Source organism: Channa argus, unplaced genomic scaffold, assembly GCF_033026475.1.
Source record: "Channa argus isolate prfri unplaced genomic scaffold, Channa argus male v1.0 Contig038, whole genome shotgun sequence".
NCBI classification, from domain to species: domain Eukaryota; kingdom Metazoa; phylum Chordata; class Actinopteri; order Anabantiformes; family Channidae; genus Channa; species Channa argus.
Window position 1 is genome coordinate 93,869 of NW_027125257.1, and position 13,837 is coordinate 107,705.

Here is a 13,837-nt window from a genome sequence, read left to right on the forward strand (position 1 = left end):
AATTCAAACTCCAGTTCCCAGTAAAAATTGATATGATAAAAACAATAGCTTGTAAACAACGTGAAGATGAGACTGTTGATGATTATCTACACCGCCTGACAAAAATGTTTAATACTCACAGTAGTATTGAACACCCAGTAGACTTGTGTGAATCTCCTGGGTCATGAGAAACACACCTCACAATTCATTTTGTGAGAGGACTTTTGCCTGACACTGTTGCACCTGCATAAGTGTAAAGAAAGGAGCGAGATTGAAAGAAGTCAGATGACATGCCATACATTGCCATAAAAAAGGGCCACAATGTCCTTAGAAGCCAACGCAAGCGCCAAACTGATGGGAGGAGGAAAAACGGGTTCCCCGGGGAAAGCAGGTGTCCAGTCAGAAGGAGGGAGGTGCAGCACACACTTACATACATTGCAATAAAGACACGCTTACACACACATACACTGATCTGCTCGCTAACTGCAATGAAGAGATGCTTGCCCAGTCCAGACATAAAATGATAATGAAAATTGCTTGACAAAGCTGAAATAGACATAGAATTGATTGAGCAATGTGTCCAATATCTGGAAGCCAAATTTACATCACCTGTGGAACCTATGTTCAGTAATGCTGAGGGAAAGAGTAAATTTCCTGAATACACTTTGAAAGTAAATGGTCAAGAGGTGACATTTTTTGGTAGACAGTGGATCAACTAGGTCAGTATTAAAAGCAACTGAAACACCTCCTGTAAAACACCTTTAAAGATGGTAACTTTGTGTATAGTGCCTTGAGATGACTAAGCCATTGTCTTCTTCTCAAGATTAATCGTTCAAATAATGCATTCATGTTGTCAAAATTTTGCACCGGCAATTTATTAGGACTTTAATGGTTAAACTTGGGATTTGTTTGATGTTGACATGCGAAAGAATACAAGTGTGTAGTAATTTGGATTTGCAGACACACACCATGGTAAAACAGTCCTGATTCTTTGTTACATGTGTATGGAAGCTTCAGCAGTCTGTCTTGTTACTCTAACGTGCACGTTCTCTGGTTTCCCCAATTTGCACAGATTTCATGTTAGAAGGTGATTTACATTGTACAGCGCATGTTTCACATGGCCCTGATGCTCCTTATGAACAAAGAGGGGATTCGGTGAAGTTTGAAAAACTGACCACAGTGTTTTTGTATTGGTCTGATCACAGATGTGCACTGTCTGTCTCTCTGAATGAAGAACAACACGGTTTCTATGATGTTCCAAATGCTGTTTCCCACATTTCATTAGCTAAGTCAGAATTAGATTAATGGGCAACTTTAGTTTGTTTTATTAAAAAGTGTTCTTCTGTGCAACTTGAAACTGACTCAGCTGTGATGTTCTCACTGTCTGCCGGTGCTCACACACAGTCTTTAATTTCTGTCTTGCATGCTGCACACACGGTGTCTCTTGCACCTGATAAAAAATGCACCCAAACACACCCTCCTTCTTATCAGGAACAGAGGCGGCAACCATACCAGCAATAAGAAGTGAGCCTGATTCCTTGTGGGCAAAATACGATGTAGGTTTGATAAAAAATTGTGAACCAGTTTTTATAACACCAAACTGTTCCTACAGGCCTCAAAAAGGTCAAAATCCCTTAAAACAGGAGGCTATTGATGGAATTACACCAGTGTTTGAGTCTCTTAGAGATGTGGGTGTAATTGTTCCTTGCAACTCTAGTCCATGCTGCCTCGCATTTTCTCTGTCAAAAAGATCAGAGACAAAAGCCAGCCCACTGAGTGACGATTTGTTCAGGACCTTCAAGCATTAAATGCTGCAGTTCAGCTTAGAGCTAACAATGTGCCAAACACTTACACCATTCTCTCACAAGTTCAGGTGCTCAGTGGTTCTTGGTTGTAGACTTACTGAATGCATTTGTCAGTGTGCCTGTTCATGCTGACAGTCAGTTTTGGTTTGCTTTCTGGTTTGGTAACCGTATATGGACGTGGAGTCATATGGCACAGTGTTACTGTGAATCTCCAGAAACAAATAATGAAGCTTTGCGTCGCAGTCTTGAACCTCTTACTGTTACTCCCAGTTCTGCTTTGTTGCATTATGTGGATGACACATTAGCTCTGTTAAAGCATCTGGCCATAAAGCCAGCTTGTCTAAACTTCAGTTTGTACAACAGACAGACTAGGTGATCGTTAGGGAACTTCGTCCAAAACACTGGAAGTCCAGAAAGTGAAATGGTCGATTCTAGTTGCTCCTAACCACCCACACTGCAGTGAAGGTTGCACAGCGAGCCACGTGGATACACGGCACCCACTGTAAGAAGGTGCCACAGCCTTCGGATGACGTCTCTCCAACTTTGCACGGTGCTCACCAGATGGCAGGATCCTCAAGGGAGTCAGGGAGCCAGTTGGAGGAGAACACTCACTAATTTACTCACACTTAAGGTTCTCCCGGATATAAGCAGGACGAATGCGATTGGTCGTGCCTGCACTCTGAGTCCCTAAGCCTTGAAGAAGGAGATAATTGAGTGGAGAGCTAAGCAACAGTGAGAACAACATCATGGAGAACAGAGAGACTCCTGGTGCCATGGATACTGCTGGTGTACACCTTATTCCTGTGGACAGTCCTACAGTTAGTATCCCACAGTACACTAGTCCGTGAAAATGCCCTTGATGCAGGAGCTTTGGAAGCAGGTAAAAGCCATATTGAAGAATCCCCCACAGGAAACCTGTGGTTGACTGTGGCAAAAGAGAGACAAAAATTCATCTTGTGTGATGTGTGCAGCTGCCAGACCTCTACTGCTGGCAATGCCAGTGCCAGGGAGATGAATTACATTTTCAGAGAATAAATGTTACAACACACGACTGGTGTTAGTGGGGGGGCCTACATGCCGCTGCACAATTAGACCTGGGAGAATCTGAGGATGGCAATGTTTGGGGAATTGCTGGGATAAGATGCCAAACACATTCACAGCCTACCCCGTGCCCTTACACTATCTGCTCCACCTGTAAGTTTGAGTGTTTCAGTAGAAAGCAGAGAATTGGTCATCCTCAACGACACTTGCCAAACTGTTCTCTGACCTGGGAATTAGAAAGTGGGCTTATACAATCCACCCTACAGGGCTTTCGATTCTCCTGGTACCCACAGAATGGTTGTTACCCTCCTAATCCTATTTACCTGGAAAATCAAATGCAAGCTATGACAGACATCTGGTGGATCTGTGGAGGAGTACCACAACTGTCTCTACCCCAGAAGTGGACCAGAATGTGCACACTAGTCATGTTTGTTTCACCAGTAAAGGTGGGGTTTGAACATGACACCTCACCACACTCCAGGGGGAAGCGCAGTGCTCCTAACGGGTGTTTTGTTGAGGAAAAGTATTCTTACAATCTGATGTTGATTCATATACAGATTCTCGTGATGAAGGATCCCTGTGAATAAATGTGCTTGAAGTATTTCCTACTCTATGCTTAGCTCTATATTCCAGTGATGTCTATGTCATCCAAAAACAGCAATGCTTTCCAATAGGATGATGTATATTGAATCTCTGGGAATTTGTACAAAAGGGGGGAATTGGAAAATCAAGTATGCATACTCTTAATTGCATACTCTTACTGTGGCGCAGGAAGGGCGACTGTGGGGCAGGTGGGTAAAGCAATCTCACAGTTGTTGGTTCAATCCCCAGCTCTTCCGGTCACATGTTGAAGTGTCCTTGAGCAAGACACTGAACCCCAACTCCTGGTAAGTGTTGGCCAGCTGCATAGCAGCTCCTCCATCGGTGTATGAGTGTGTGTGTGATTGTGAGTGCGAATGGGTGAATAAGAAGCAGTGTAAAGCGCTTTGAGTGCCAATAGGTAGAAAAGCACTATTTAAGTGCAGACCATATATATGTTTTTGACCCGAAGAGTGCCGGTAGAGGTGAACAAGGTCAACTATATGGTTGACTGCCCACACGGAGTCATCCCCAGGTTGCTCCAAATTCCTATGTGCTTAACGTAGTAAAAGTTACCATAAAAGGAAAAAGCGTCGTATCGCATATTGTTGTTATGCTGTTACGTTTTGTTATGTGTGAATTGTAGTTTTTTTCGTGGTGAAAAAACTTTCATTTGACCTACTTTACAACACTATAGATTCACATAACCATAGAAACTAGCCATATGCCTCCAACTTCAAGCCAGTCAGTTAGAACTGATTTGAACTTTTGAGTAAAAGGTGAAATGTCTTTAATAACTTCCACCAAGTCCAGTATGAGAGATATAGGCGTTTGAAATCCATTGGACAGATCCATTTCAGTAGAAAAAAATCATATTTACTGTAATATTTAAATGAAAATCCTTCGGAATTAATAATAATGTTTAAAGTCTATGACAGGACCAGATGCTTCTTTTCTTCCCTGGTGATGATGTCCTATCCCTTCACTGTAGTCACTTGCTTGTTGTGGAGTCTGTCTGCCTTAAGTTTCTTTTTCAGCCGGTGGGATCGGACTGAGATCAGATAACAGACTCAGCCAATGGAAGATATTTCTTCTCTTTACTCTTAAAAGGTTTCTGGCTGCTTTGCTTATTAGGATCATTGTCCTGCTAAATGATGGTCATCAATTGAGGTTTTGATACATTTGGCTGAATCTGATCATTTTAAAAATAGGTTGACTTTAGTTTCATCAGTCCTTGTTTCTTTCTGTATATTTTTGTGAACTGCAGCCTTGGTTTTCAAGTTTTGTACCAAAGAACAGTACAATCTTTTAGTTAATGCTCTGTGGTCATTGTCATTGTAAGTTGACAATAATGCAATTAGATTTCCAGGTATAAACAGAATCTTTAAACATTATCATGCACTGTAGATAGTGAAAGATCTAAATTCTTTTCAGTATCGCATTAGGAACACTGTTTTCAAACTGAGTGACAGTTGTAAACAATGACCTATCTGCATTTGCAAAGACAGCGTTTTGTTGATGCTCCCCTTATACCAGGGGTCTCAAACTCAAATTACCTGGGGGCCGCAGGAGGCAGAGTCTGGGTGTGGCTGGGTATTTCACTAAAAAAGCTTTGTTATAAAAAATGTAATCTTCTCAAACATCACAACATTTCTTTAACTTCATTGGGTTCTTTTGAACATGAACGGTTCTTCTGAACATGGTTTTTCTTGCCTACTTCTTGCTGCCAGAAACCAGGCAGTGCTTCCTCTCACATAGCTGAGCCACATTTGGCTTGAGGGAGGAAGCAGTTGAGACCCTCAGTATGGCTTGAAGATGTACTTGGACTTATGGAAGTTATAGAAAATATTTTTGCACAAATGTGTGCTCCCAAAAAGGCACAGGCTCAGGGGAGCCGGGGGTTTGCCCAAGCTTATCTTCTTTTCCACTCACCTCCCTGAACTTGGCTTTGAGGTCAGAGTTGAACTGCAGGTCAGTGAGCTCCATTTGAAGCACAGGAGGGGCATCTTGCACATTAAAAAAGGCAACTGCTACAGGGCTGTTCACTATCAGCTGGGACACCATTATTTATTTATTATATAAAACAATGGGATGCAGCCATGGAGGCGCTATTCACTGGCTTTTAGTTTCTATAATAACCCCATAGATTCAGCGGTACGTCCTACCCAACACCGATGTTCTGTTGACTATATAACTGAGGCTGGTAAGCCCCCGATGAGGCTCCAGCCTGACTCCAAAGCGGGACGGCGGGCGGGACCTGGCTGAATGGCCCCATCGAAGGTCCACCCCTATTAGTGACATCGTCAATGGAACATCTGTGTTGGTCGTTTGTGTTTGAAAGATGCTCGTTTCAAACACAGTACGCACGGGCGCCTCCATAGTTGTGCAATGTTTCTCTGCTTGCATCAACCCGGCTGATGGCCGACCCCCAGGAGGCATATAGTCCACTGTGATTGGTATGATTGTTCAGCTCCAGCTTGCACAAAAAAGGAACCTTCCGCATACAATGCTGTAAAATGCCCTTCTTATAAAATTCACGGGCCGCACTAACATTAAACTTTCACATCGTCCTGAGGGCCACAAAATATCATCTCGTGGGCCACAACTGGCCCCCGGGCCGCAAGCTTGAGACCCCTGCTTTATACCAAGTTTTGATGCCCCCACATGTTATGGTGATGGTGCAATAAAGTAATAATCAAACATGACGGCTGTGAATGGTCAGAATATGTTTATGTTCACTGTGTGTCTAAGCTATAAAGTTCCAAGTCTTTCTATTATATCTTTTTCTATTTAACATTTTTTGTAACAACCTCCAGTAAACAAGGATGCTGGATGTTTTTTTAACGTATTACCATATGCCACAGCAGTGTATAGCAGCTTTAGAAACTGCTCTGAACAACTGTGATTTGCTACCTTGATGTGTTGAATCCCTCCCATGTTCATCCAGGCCTGGGACTGGTCAGGTTTAAGTTCAACAGCCAGTTTGTAACTCTAGTGGGAAAGAAAAAGTGAATAAAAGTGATTACTGGAGACAGATCTGAACACAGACTTTGGTACCAAGTAAGATTGCAATCATTCCTTTATATTCAGTAGCTCTTAATACAATGTAGCTGAATATAAGTACCCTCTGGTGGATAAAACCTGAAAATGTTTCATTAGCAATCATGATCACAACATCACAACACAGCAATTATGCGATCACAACAATTATTTAACCAATTCACTGTGAATTCTTCCCTGCATTTCTTTTTTTTTTCTCTTTTCAGAAAAGCTGATGCAAAATCAGGTATTTTAGGCTGTGATAATCACAAAAAGGTCTGCAAAATCTGAAAGATTGATTTTAACAGGTAATCTATCCTGCCTTGAGTATCACTTAATTAATTGGTAAGCTGCTGCTGGGAATCCTCTGAAAAAATTGCATATTGCACACTGTACAATCTACGCCACTGTGTTTGCAATGCAGAGAGACAGAGGCTAATCGTGGATGTTAAATTGAAAGGTAAAACCCTTATTTATGCATAATGTCATTTGGAGAAATACAAAAAAAATTTGCTGCAAGAAGTCAATGTATACTTGTCTCTTCAATAGGTAGACAACATGCCAATGTTATTTGGCAGTTCCATGTCCACAGTCAAACTATATGAAGAGAAGTGTTCTCTAAAGAGCTTTCTCTGCTTGAAACCAACCTCCCACAGCCCTAAAAAAAAAGAAAAAGAAAAAAGAATTTCTTCAGAGTTTTGTGACATGAAAGTTTTAGTTCTTAGTTTGTTGTTTAGGGGGTCTCTCTGCGTGTATTTGATTTGCATGACTTCCTAAAAGTATGCATATGTCTGTATATGTGTACATACATATGTGTGTATATACTGCATATAAACAGGTTTGTATACATATAAAAATTTATAAATATGTATATGGGTGTGATTACAAATTATTGTTTTGCTCTGTTACTGTTTGTTTTCGAAAAGTTGTAATATTCAAATGAAGAGTTGTGATTTGCTTTTCATCTAGTTACTATTGAAAAAGAAAATACAGAAAACCAATGTTCAATCTTACGAAACAATTATTTTCTTTGCTTTGTTTTGCTGTGTTTTTTTGTATCTTCACCTCCATACTTTTAAAATAAATGCTGAACACTGACATTCTATTTTCACTACCAAAATATGATTAACAGCAATAGGAACAGCAGTAGGAACAATAGTTGGGAGATCTAGAGGATTTATTTATCTTTTATTTATGTTGTAGGGCAGAGATGTTGATGTTGCAGTAAAACTGTAAAACTTACTGCTCTGACACACTGACAAAAAAGAAAAACAATCCTAAAATAAACTGCACTTCAAACTGTTTCTCAGGCTGCTCCCAACTTGTTTGCCCTCCACCCTTTGCAAGTGAAATAACATCACACAATTATCTATAACAACTAATAAAGCTCTTTCCCTGGACAAACACTGCTGCCTATAAAAACACAGTGACCTGAGATAGCCTGCTACTGCTCTTCCTGTCTGTTTCCACTCCATATCGCTTTCCAATTAAGTTCTTGGAGCCATTTCTCTTTGGTTTGTTTACTTTTTCTCAGGAAGTCAATCAAAGCTTCCTGTGCAGGACAGGTGTCTTTCAGAAACTTCCTTTACAGATTAAATCTGGGCCATGGGCCCTTGGACGAGTATGCATATGTGTTTGCCAGCCATTGTAGTCCTCAAAGTGAAAGCGAAGAGGGCAGGCTGAGGTTGTTCTGTCAGACAGCAATTGCAGTAATGGGCAGTATCTGTTATACAGTGGCAAGAAAAAATATGTGAAGCCTGCAGTTACGTACAATGTATCTTAAAATATGTTAAAAGCCATCTGTTTTAACTAAAACACAAACCATTGTATTGTTCTTGTCCATATTAAATGTGTCATTAAAAATGATGTAGGTTAGAAAACATATATCATGTAGCAAAGTCGCTGTTTTCTCTGTTGTTCACCAAAGAGCACATTAACACTCCACAGAACTACCTGGCAAATGTTTTTCAGGCTTGTGAACAGGGAGTATGATGATTTGAGGCTGGACAACTTCTTCTATGTGGGCAACAGAAATTCCCATGTTTATTAAGGTATCCCACAGGATAATGTTAGGGTGGCTGCACCTCACCAGTGTGTTTCAGGTTACTGAAGCTTTGCAGGTAAACAGACTTTTGTTACAGTGGTGTACTTGAGTCCCGGTGAGTGTTGGCCAGCTGCATAGCAGCTCCCCCATCGGTGTATGAATGTGTGTGTGATTGTGAGTGTGAATGGGTAAATAAGAAGCAGTGTAAAGCGCTTTGAGTGCCAATAGGTAGAAAAGTGGTATATAAGTGCAGATCATTTTCCATATATTTCATGTAGTTGATTTATTTATCAGTTGTTTATTATAATACCCTAAATTTATTATTATAAACATTTTAAATGTATTACCATTGTAATTATACCTCACAGAAAATGTACACTGTTTTGTTATATACAGTATGGCAGGGAGAAATACTTTACCATCACTGAAAGAGAAATCCTCATACAATTAATTGAGATCAGAGAAAAGTGGTAATAAGAGTTTTTGCAGCAAAATTGTTTAGCCATGTTTTCTCACATTACTGTTTTACTGCTTCATAGAATAGCCAGGAACTGGAGAGCTGATCAGTGGCTAGTTTATAAAAATCTGCTTTGAGCAGAAAAAAAAGAGGAAAAAGGACCTCAAAGGCTTTGTCGAGCAGGTTCATCTCTCTGAGCTGGTTTCCTTTGGAGAAATATAGCTCTGCCCTCACTGTCAGATCAGTGGGATTCTGCTGCAGGGCCCTGTCCAGTGCATCCAGAGCCTGGCACACACACAAATAAACAAAGTTAACACAGTAACAGACACATAAATGAACATAACACAGATAAATCCCCCTTTTTTTGAGCAGAGTATCCTGCTGTTTGAGTGCCCTTCATGGACTAACTTGAGTTGAGTTGGTTTAGAGCAGAAATACAGAAGGCTCTGAAAACAGTCCCCCATCACTATCTGCACTTTTGAAAGACTGGGGAGTGGGGAATGGGGGGGATGAGAAGAAACTGAGGAAGCCCAAGGACAACATTCAGGCAGAAAGAGGAGGAAGATGTAGATGCAGAGAATACTTTATTCCTGTTTTTCTAAATACCAGTGGTGCAAGAAACACAGAAGAGAGAGAATTAAAGAAGAAAATGCTCTTAGAAGAAGAGTGAGACCCACTTAAAATGTTTAGAAGCAAATATATCTACAGTGCTGTTCAATGAGCCTGGACTACAGACTCCTTTACAGTCTACATCATGATTTCATCCCTTTGTTAACTGAAGACAAAACTAAGAAAAAGTGGAGGCAAAGACATTCACTTCAGGCTATACCTCATACCTAAATTATCATCTTGCTGTGTTGCTGGGTGCAAGCATCCAAGGAGCAATAAAAATGGTCAAACAGCACAATATTTAGAAAGAGTAACTGGGTTATTCTACAAATCTCTCTACATTTGATTACCCAAATAATTTGTTAAATAAGCAGAATTTTGAACATTTAGTTACAAATTATCCTACTTATTATACTAAGGTAAATGATTTCAATATTTCTTCCACCACTGATCAGAGTGCTGTGTGGCATCACACTCTGCTCTGTGTGTACTGTATGTGTGTGCTCTAATATTAACTTTCATAATTATAGTCACTAAGAAAATAGTCAAAATATTCAGAACAATCAAAGAAAATATATTACAAGCACAAGAATGGATGACGGTGATAAAATAGAGTGGGAGGATGAGTGTCAGTTGCTCTCCAGCAAATAGCCACTAGTTGGATGTAAAATGGAGGTGATTATTTCCATGGTAACAGGAGAAACTCCTGCTAAGAGTTTATCACTCTTGATTGTAGGTTAGGACGACAGGCTGTGTGTTATTTTACCTCTTAGCAACAGACACCATGGCCACAAGACTGAAATACTTCTACACAGAGACATACATCTTTTTCTCTTTATTGATATGCACTCCCTCATCCTTTACCCTAATCTATTACAATAAAATTCTAACCCTAACTAAAAGTCTAACCTTAACTTAAACCTAATTGTAACAATCAACACTTAAACAAGTCCCAACCCTTAAATAGCTCTTAGAAACTGTGACAACAAATAAACATGCACGCACGCACACACACACACGCACACACACACACACACACACACACACCTCCGTAAAGTTGCCTCGCTTGCTGTAGATGGCAGAGAGGAGGCGATAACACTCGATGCAGCTTCCTTCTCTGTATATGATGTCCAAGGTCATCTTCTCTGCTTCTTTCGTTCGACCAGCCATTGCTAAAACTTGAGCCTATTAAAGAAATACAGTGTTTCTGTCAGTAAGTGTATGTGTGTGTGAAACAATTCATCGTGGTTTGTCATTTGTTCAAGACCACACACACTGCTTTGGTAAAGATCCACGATGTCGCAGCGCTCAACGCCCAAACACTCATATACCCGTGTGTGTGTGTGTGTGCTTACTCACCAGAGCTAGCCAGATGTCAGTACTGTCTGGTTGAAGGGCAGCAGCTTCTTTGTACACCTGCAGAGCCTCCTCGTAACGCCCTGTGTTGTAGTACAGGGCTCCCAGTGGCGTCAGAATGTCCACCTTTCTTGTCACCTGCAGCGCCCTGCAATGAAAGATCAGCAGTTGTGAGGATAGCTCAATGTAGAGGTGGTTACAGTCTGTTTATTTGCATATGCATAGTATAGCAGCTCACGGTTTGACTACATTTTCCATAAACCCTGTTGCTTTCTCTCATGCAGCAGTGTTTCACTAACCTCGCTGATCTCAAGCCTTACTCACGTATAATCACAGCCGCTTCACTTTTAGCTGTGTTGGGTAGCTATAGCTCAGTACCCGGACCACAGAATCAGTGGTTTAATCCCCAATCTAGGCTATGTGGTGCATCAAGTGAGCACCTTGCATGTCAGCAACCACCACTGGTATGTGTGTGAATGGGTGAATAAGAAGCAACATCATAAAGCGCTTTGGATAAAAGCGTGATATAAGTTGCCATTTACCATTTACATACTGTGTCGCAACTGTAACAACATCCAGAAGTGTTATAACATCGGCAGTCTGATTACCTTCAGTTCAGATCGTATTAACTAGCTCTTGTGGGGTGACAGAATCGAAAATGTCTAACTTAATTTTGTATCACATACAGTACTACCTGCCACTGTCAGTCAAAAAACTGAGGACAAGAAGATTAATTCAGCGATTCTAATTCAGTGAACATCCTTCCTCATTCATTTCGTTTCTCTAAAACACACTCGATGAGAAAGCTACTTTATACAGCCTAATACTCATGAGGGCTGTTGCAATGGCCACTGATGCATTGATGTGTTTAGGACTAGACGATAGACAACAATAGGTAAAGGTCATGCCCTTACAGCTCATTAATATTTATGCTCCAAGCCACGAGTAGAAGCTTGTCTTCATAAAGCAGCTAAAATACACTCACCTCTTGTACCAAGACTCTGCTTCTTTGTTGTCATTCGACGATCTGAGCAGGCGGCCCAGGTTCACCATGGCAACGTAGTGTGCTGGTTTAAGTCGAACTGCCTGCTGGTAGTGAGCAGCTGCCAGCTCCCCTTCTCCTGGAGGAGGGGAGATGGGAACAGAGAGAGGAAAGGAAGCAGGAAGGCACAGACAGCAATGCACAACAATGAAATGAGCCACGAATTAAGAGGAAATGAGAAAGGAAAGATAATATGTAGAAAGGATGAATATAGGGAAGAAAAACAGATGGAAGAGAAGTGGAAGAAACATCTATTAAACTGACTTTATGTGACCAGGATTTCAGAATGTAACACCAACCACTAGTAATGAGAGCTTGCTAAAATGTTCCATCATCACAGAGGGAAATGACGTAGCATTTACAGGAGCTCACTGGTACGTTTAAGTCAAGGAACTACAAATCCAGTTGATCTGACAATGCTGTGTTTTTAAAAACTATACTGGGCATTGTAATCTGTTCACTACTTTTCTGTTGTCAGCCATCATTTGAATATTTAATACTAATATCTAATACAACCCACCTCCACCAATCCTTATAGATATTGGGTTAGGTGCCCCTCAGCTCTCACGTCTTCCATTTGTGTCTGGGTAAATTTTGCAGTGCTTGTTGTCTCATATCATCACCAGATGGTGTTATTGCCACTGTGTTTCATTTTATTAAATTGCTAAATACATTAATTAAGCCTCTTCCAATTAGTCTCCCCTAATTTAAGTACAGCTGGGAGCAGAAGTTGCTGCTTGATTGTATGAAGGAAGCATTAGAGTTCGATGACGCAAATCATTGCAATTTCATGCTATGCCACAGGAACTCACATTTAAAGGCAAGTAAAATAGGATATTGTAAAAAGAAATGAATGTGAATTAAAAGAAAAACTCTCTTTGGTTTTGGATTTTTTAAAAACCTTAACATGCCAGTGAGTGTTTTGGTTAAGTACAAACCGTTCAATCTATTGCAATCCAATCTTAGTAACAATGTAATGTTCAGTTTCAGTGCAAATGTTGTAAATGTGTAAATTCAATTATATGTTTACTGAAGACAATCTTTTCTGCTCCCTATTTGCATAGCCCAGATTATTAGAACCACTTTTAAATGTAGTGTAGCGCAGCAAGTGTATAGTGCTGCACAATTAATTTAATCACAGTGACAGTGTCAGCCTGACTGATATATCACCACAAAAGGCCATGATGTAATTCAATTACTATGAACAACTACGTGACAACTTGTTCTCTGTCTGTGGCAGTTTGCTCATTATCTATGCCCCTGATACAGAGAGGACTGTCAGTCTGTTAAGGAAGTGGAGCTTGTGGCTGTAAATGGGGTGAAATGGCCAACATTATGTCCGTTATTTGTACTGTTAAAACACTTCTTTTTGTTAAAGTTAATTTTACCTGACTAATAATTTTGTTTAATTTTGTTTTGCCAAAACACATAAAGTTTATTAGTGTGAGTTAATTCAAATGATGGGATTTACCCAATGATAGATGTTCATGAAAAGGTATCATTGGGTATTAGAAGTAGGTTTACATAAAGAAAAAATGTTTGGATTTAATTTAATATTGAGTTATTTTACAAATACTGGGTAACATTTTTATTGTTTTTAGGTTTTATGTTGGTTTGTATGTTGGAGGTGAGAAATACACATTATAAATGATGGTGCACAAAAATGTCTTTATAAACAGCCTTTATCAGCTACACTGTTTAGCCAGTCTCTGTAAGGTAATAGCGTAAGAGGAGCATGTATTTACCCATCAGTTTAAGGTTTAACTCACCTGTATCCACTAGAAACACGCCATAGTTATTATGCAGGTCAGAGCTGTCTGGACAGTTCTCTATACCTTTCAGATAAATTTCATTGGCTTCATCGAAACGTTTCTGTAAAAAAGCAG

General features: G+C 40.2%; 1 protein-coding gene across 5 annotated transcripts in view; it reads right to left on the reverse strand.

The window, feature by feature from the left end:
• The window catches only part of tmtc1 (transmembrane O-mannosyltransferase targeting cadherins 1), a 125,614-nt gene that overhangs the window by 4,452 nt on the left and 107,325 nt on the right, over positions 1 to 13,837 (reverse strand). For all 5 annotated transcript variants that reach the window (XM_067495725.1, XM_067495723.1, XM_067495721.1 and 2 more), the window contains 6 exons: positions 13,721 to 13,823; positions 11,895 to 12,030; positions 10,913 to 11,057; positions 10,601 to 10,738; positions 9,107 to 9,229; positions 6,318 to 6,395 (listed from right to left, as the gene is read on the reverse strand). In XM_067495725.1, the coding sequence (XP_067351826.1) occupies positions 6,318 to 6,395; positions 9,107 to 9,229; positions 10,601 to 10,738; positions 10,913 to 11,057; positions 11,895 to 12,030; positions 13,721 to 13,823 (723 nt within the window). The remainder of the gene's footprint in view (positions 1 to 6,317; positions 6,396 to 9,106; positions 9,230 to 10,600; positions 10,739 to 10,912; positions 11,058 to 11,894; positions 12,031 to 13,720; positions 13,824 to 13,837) is intronic.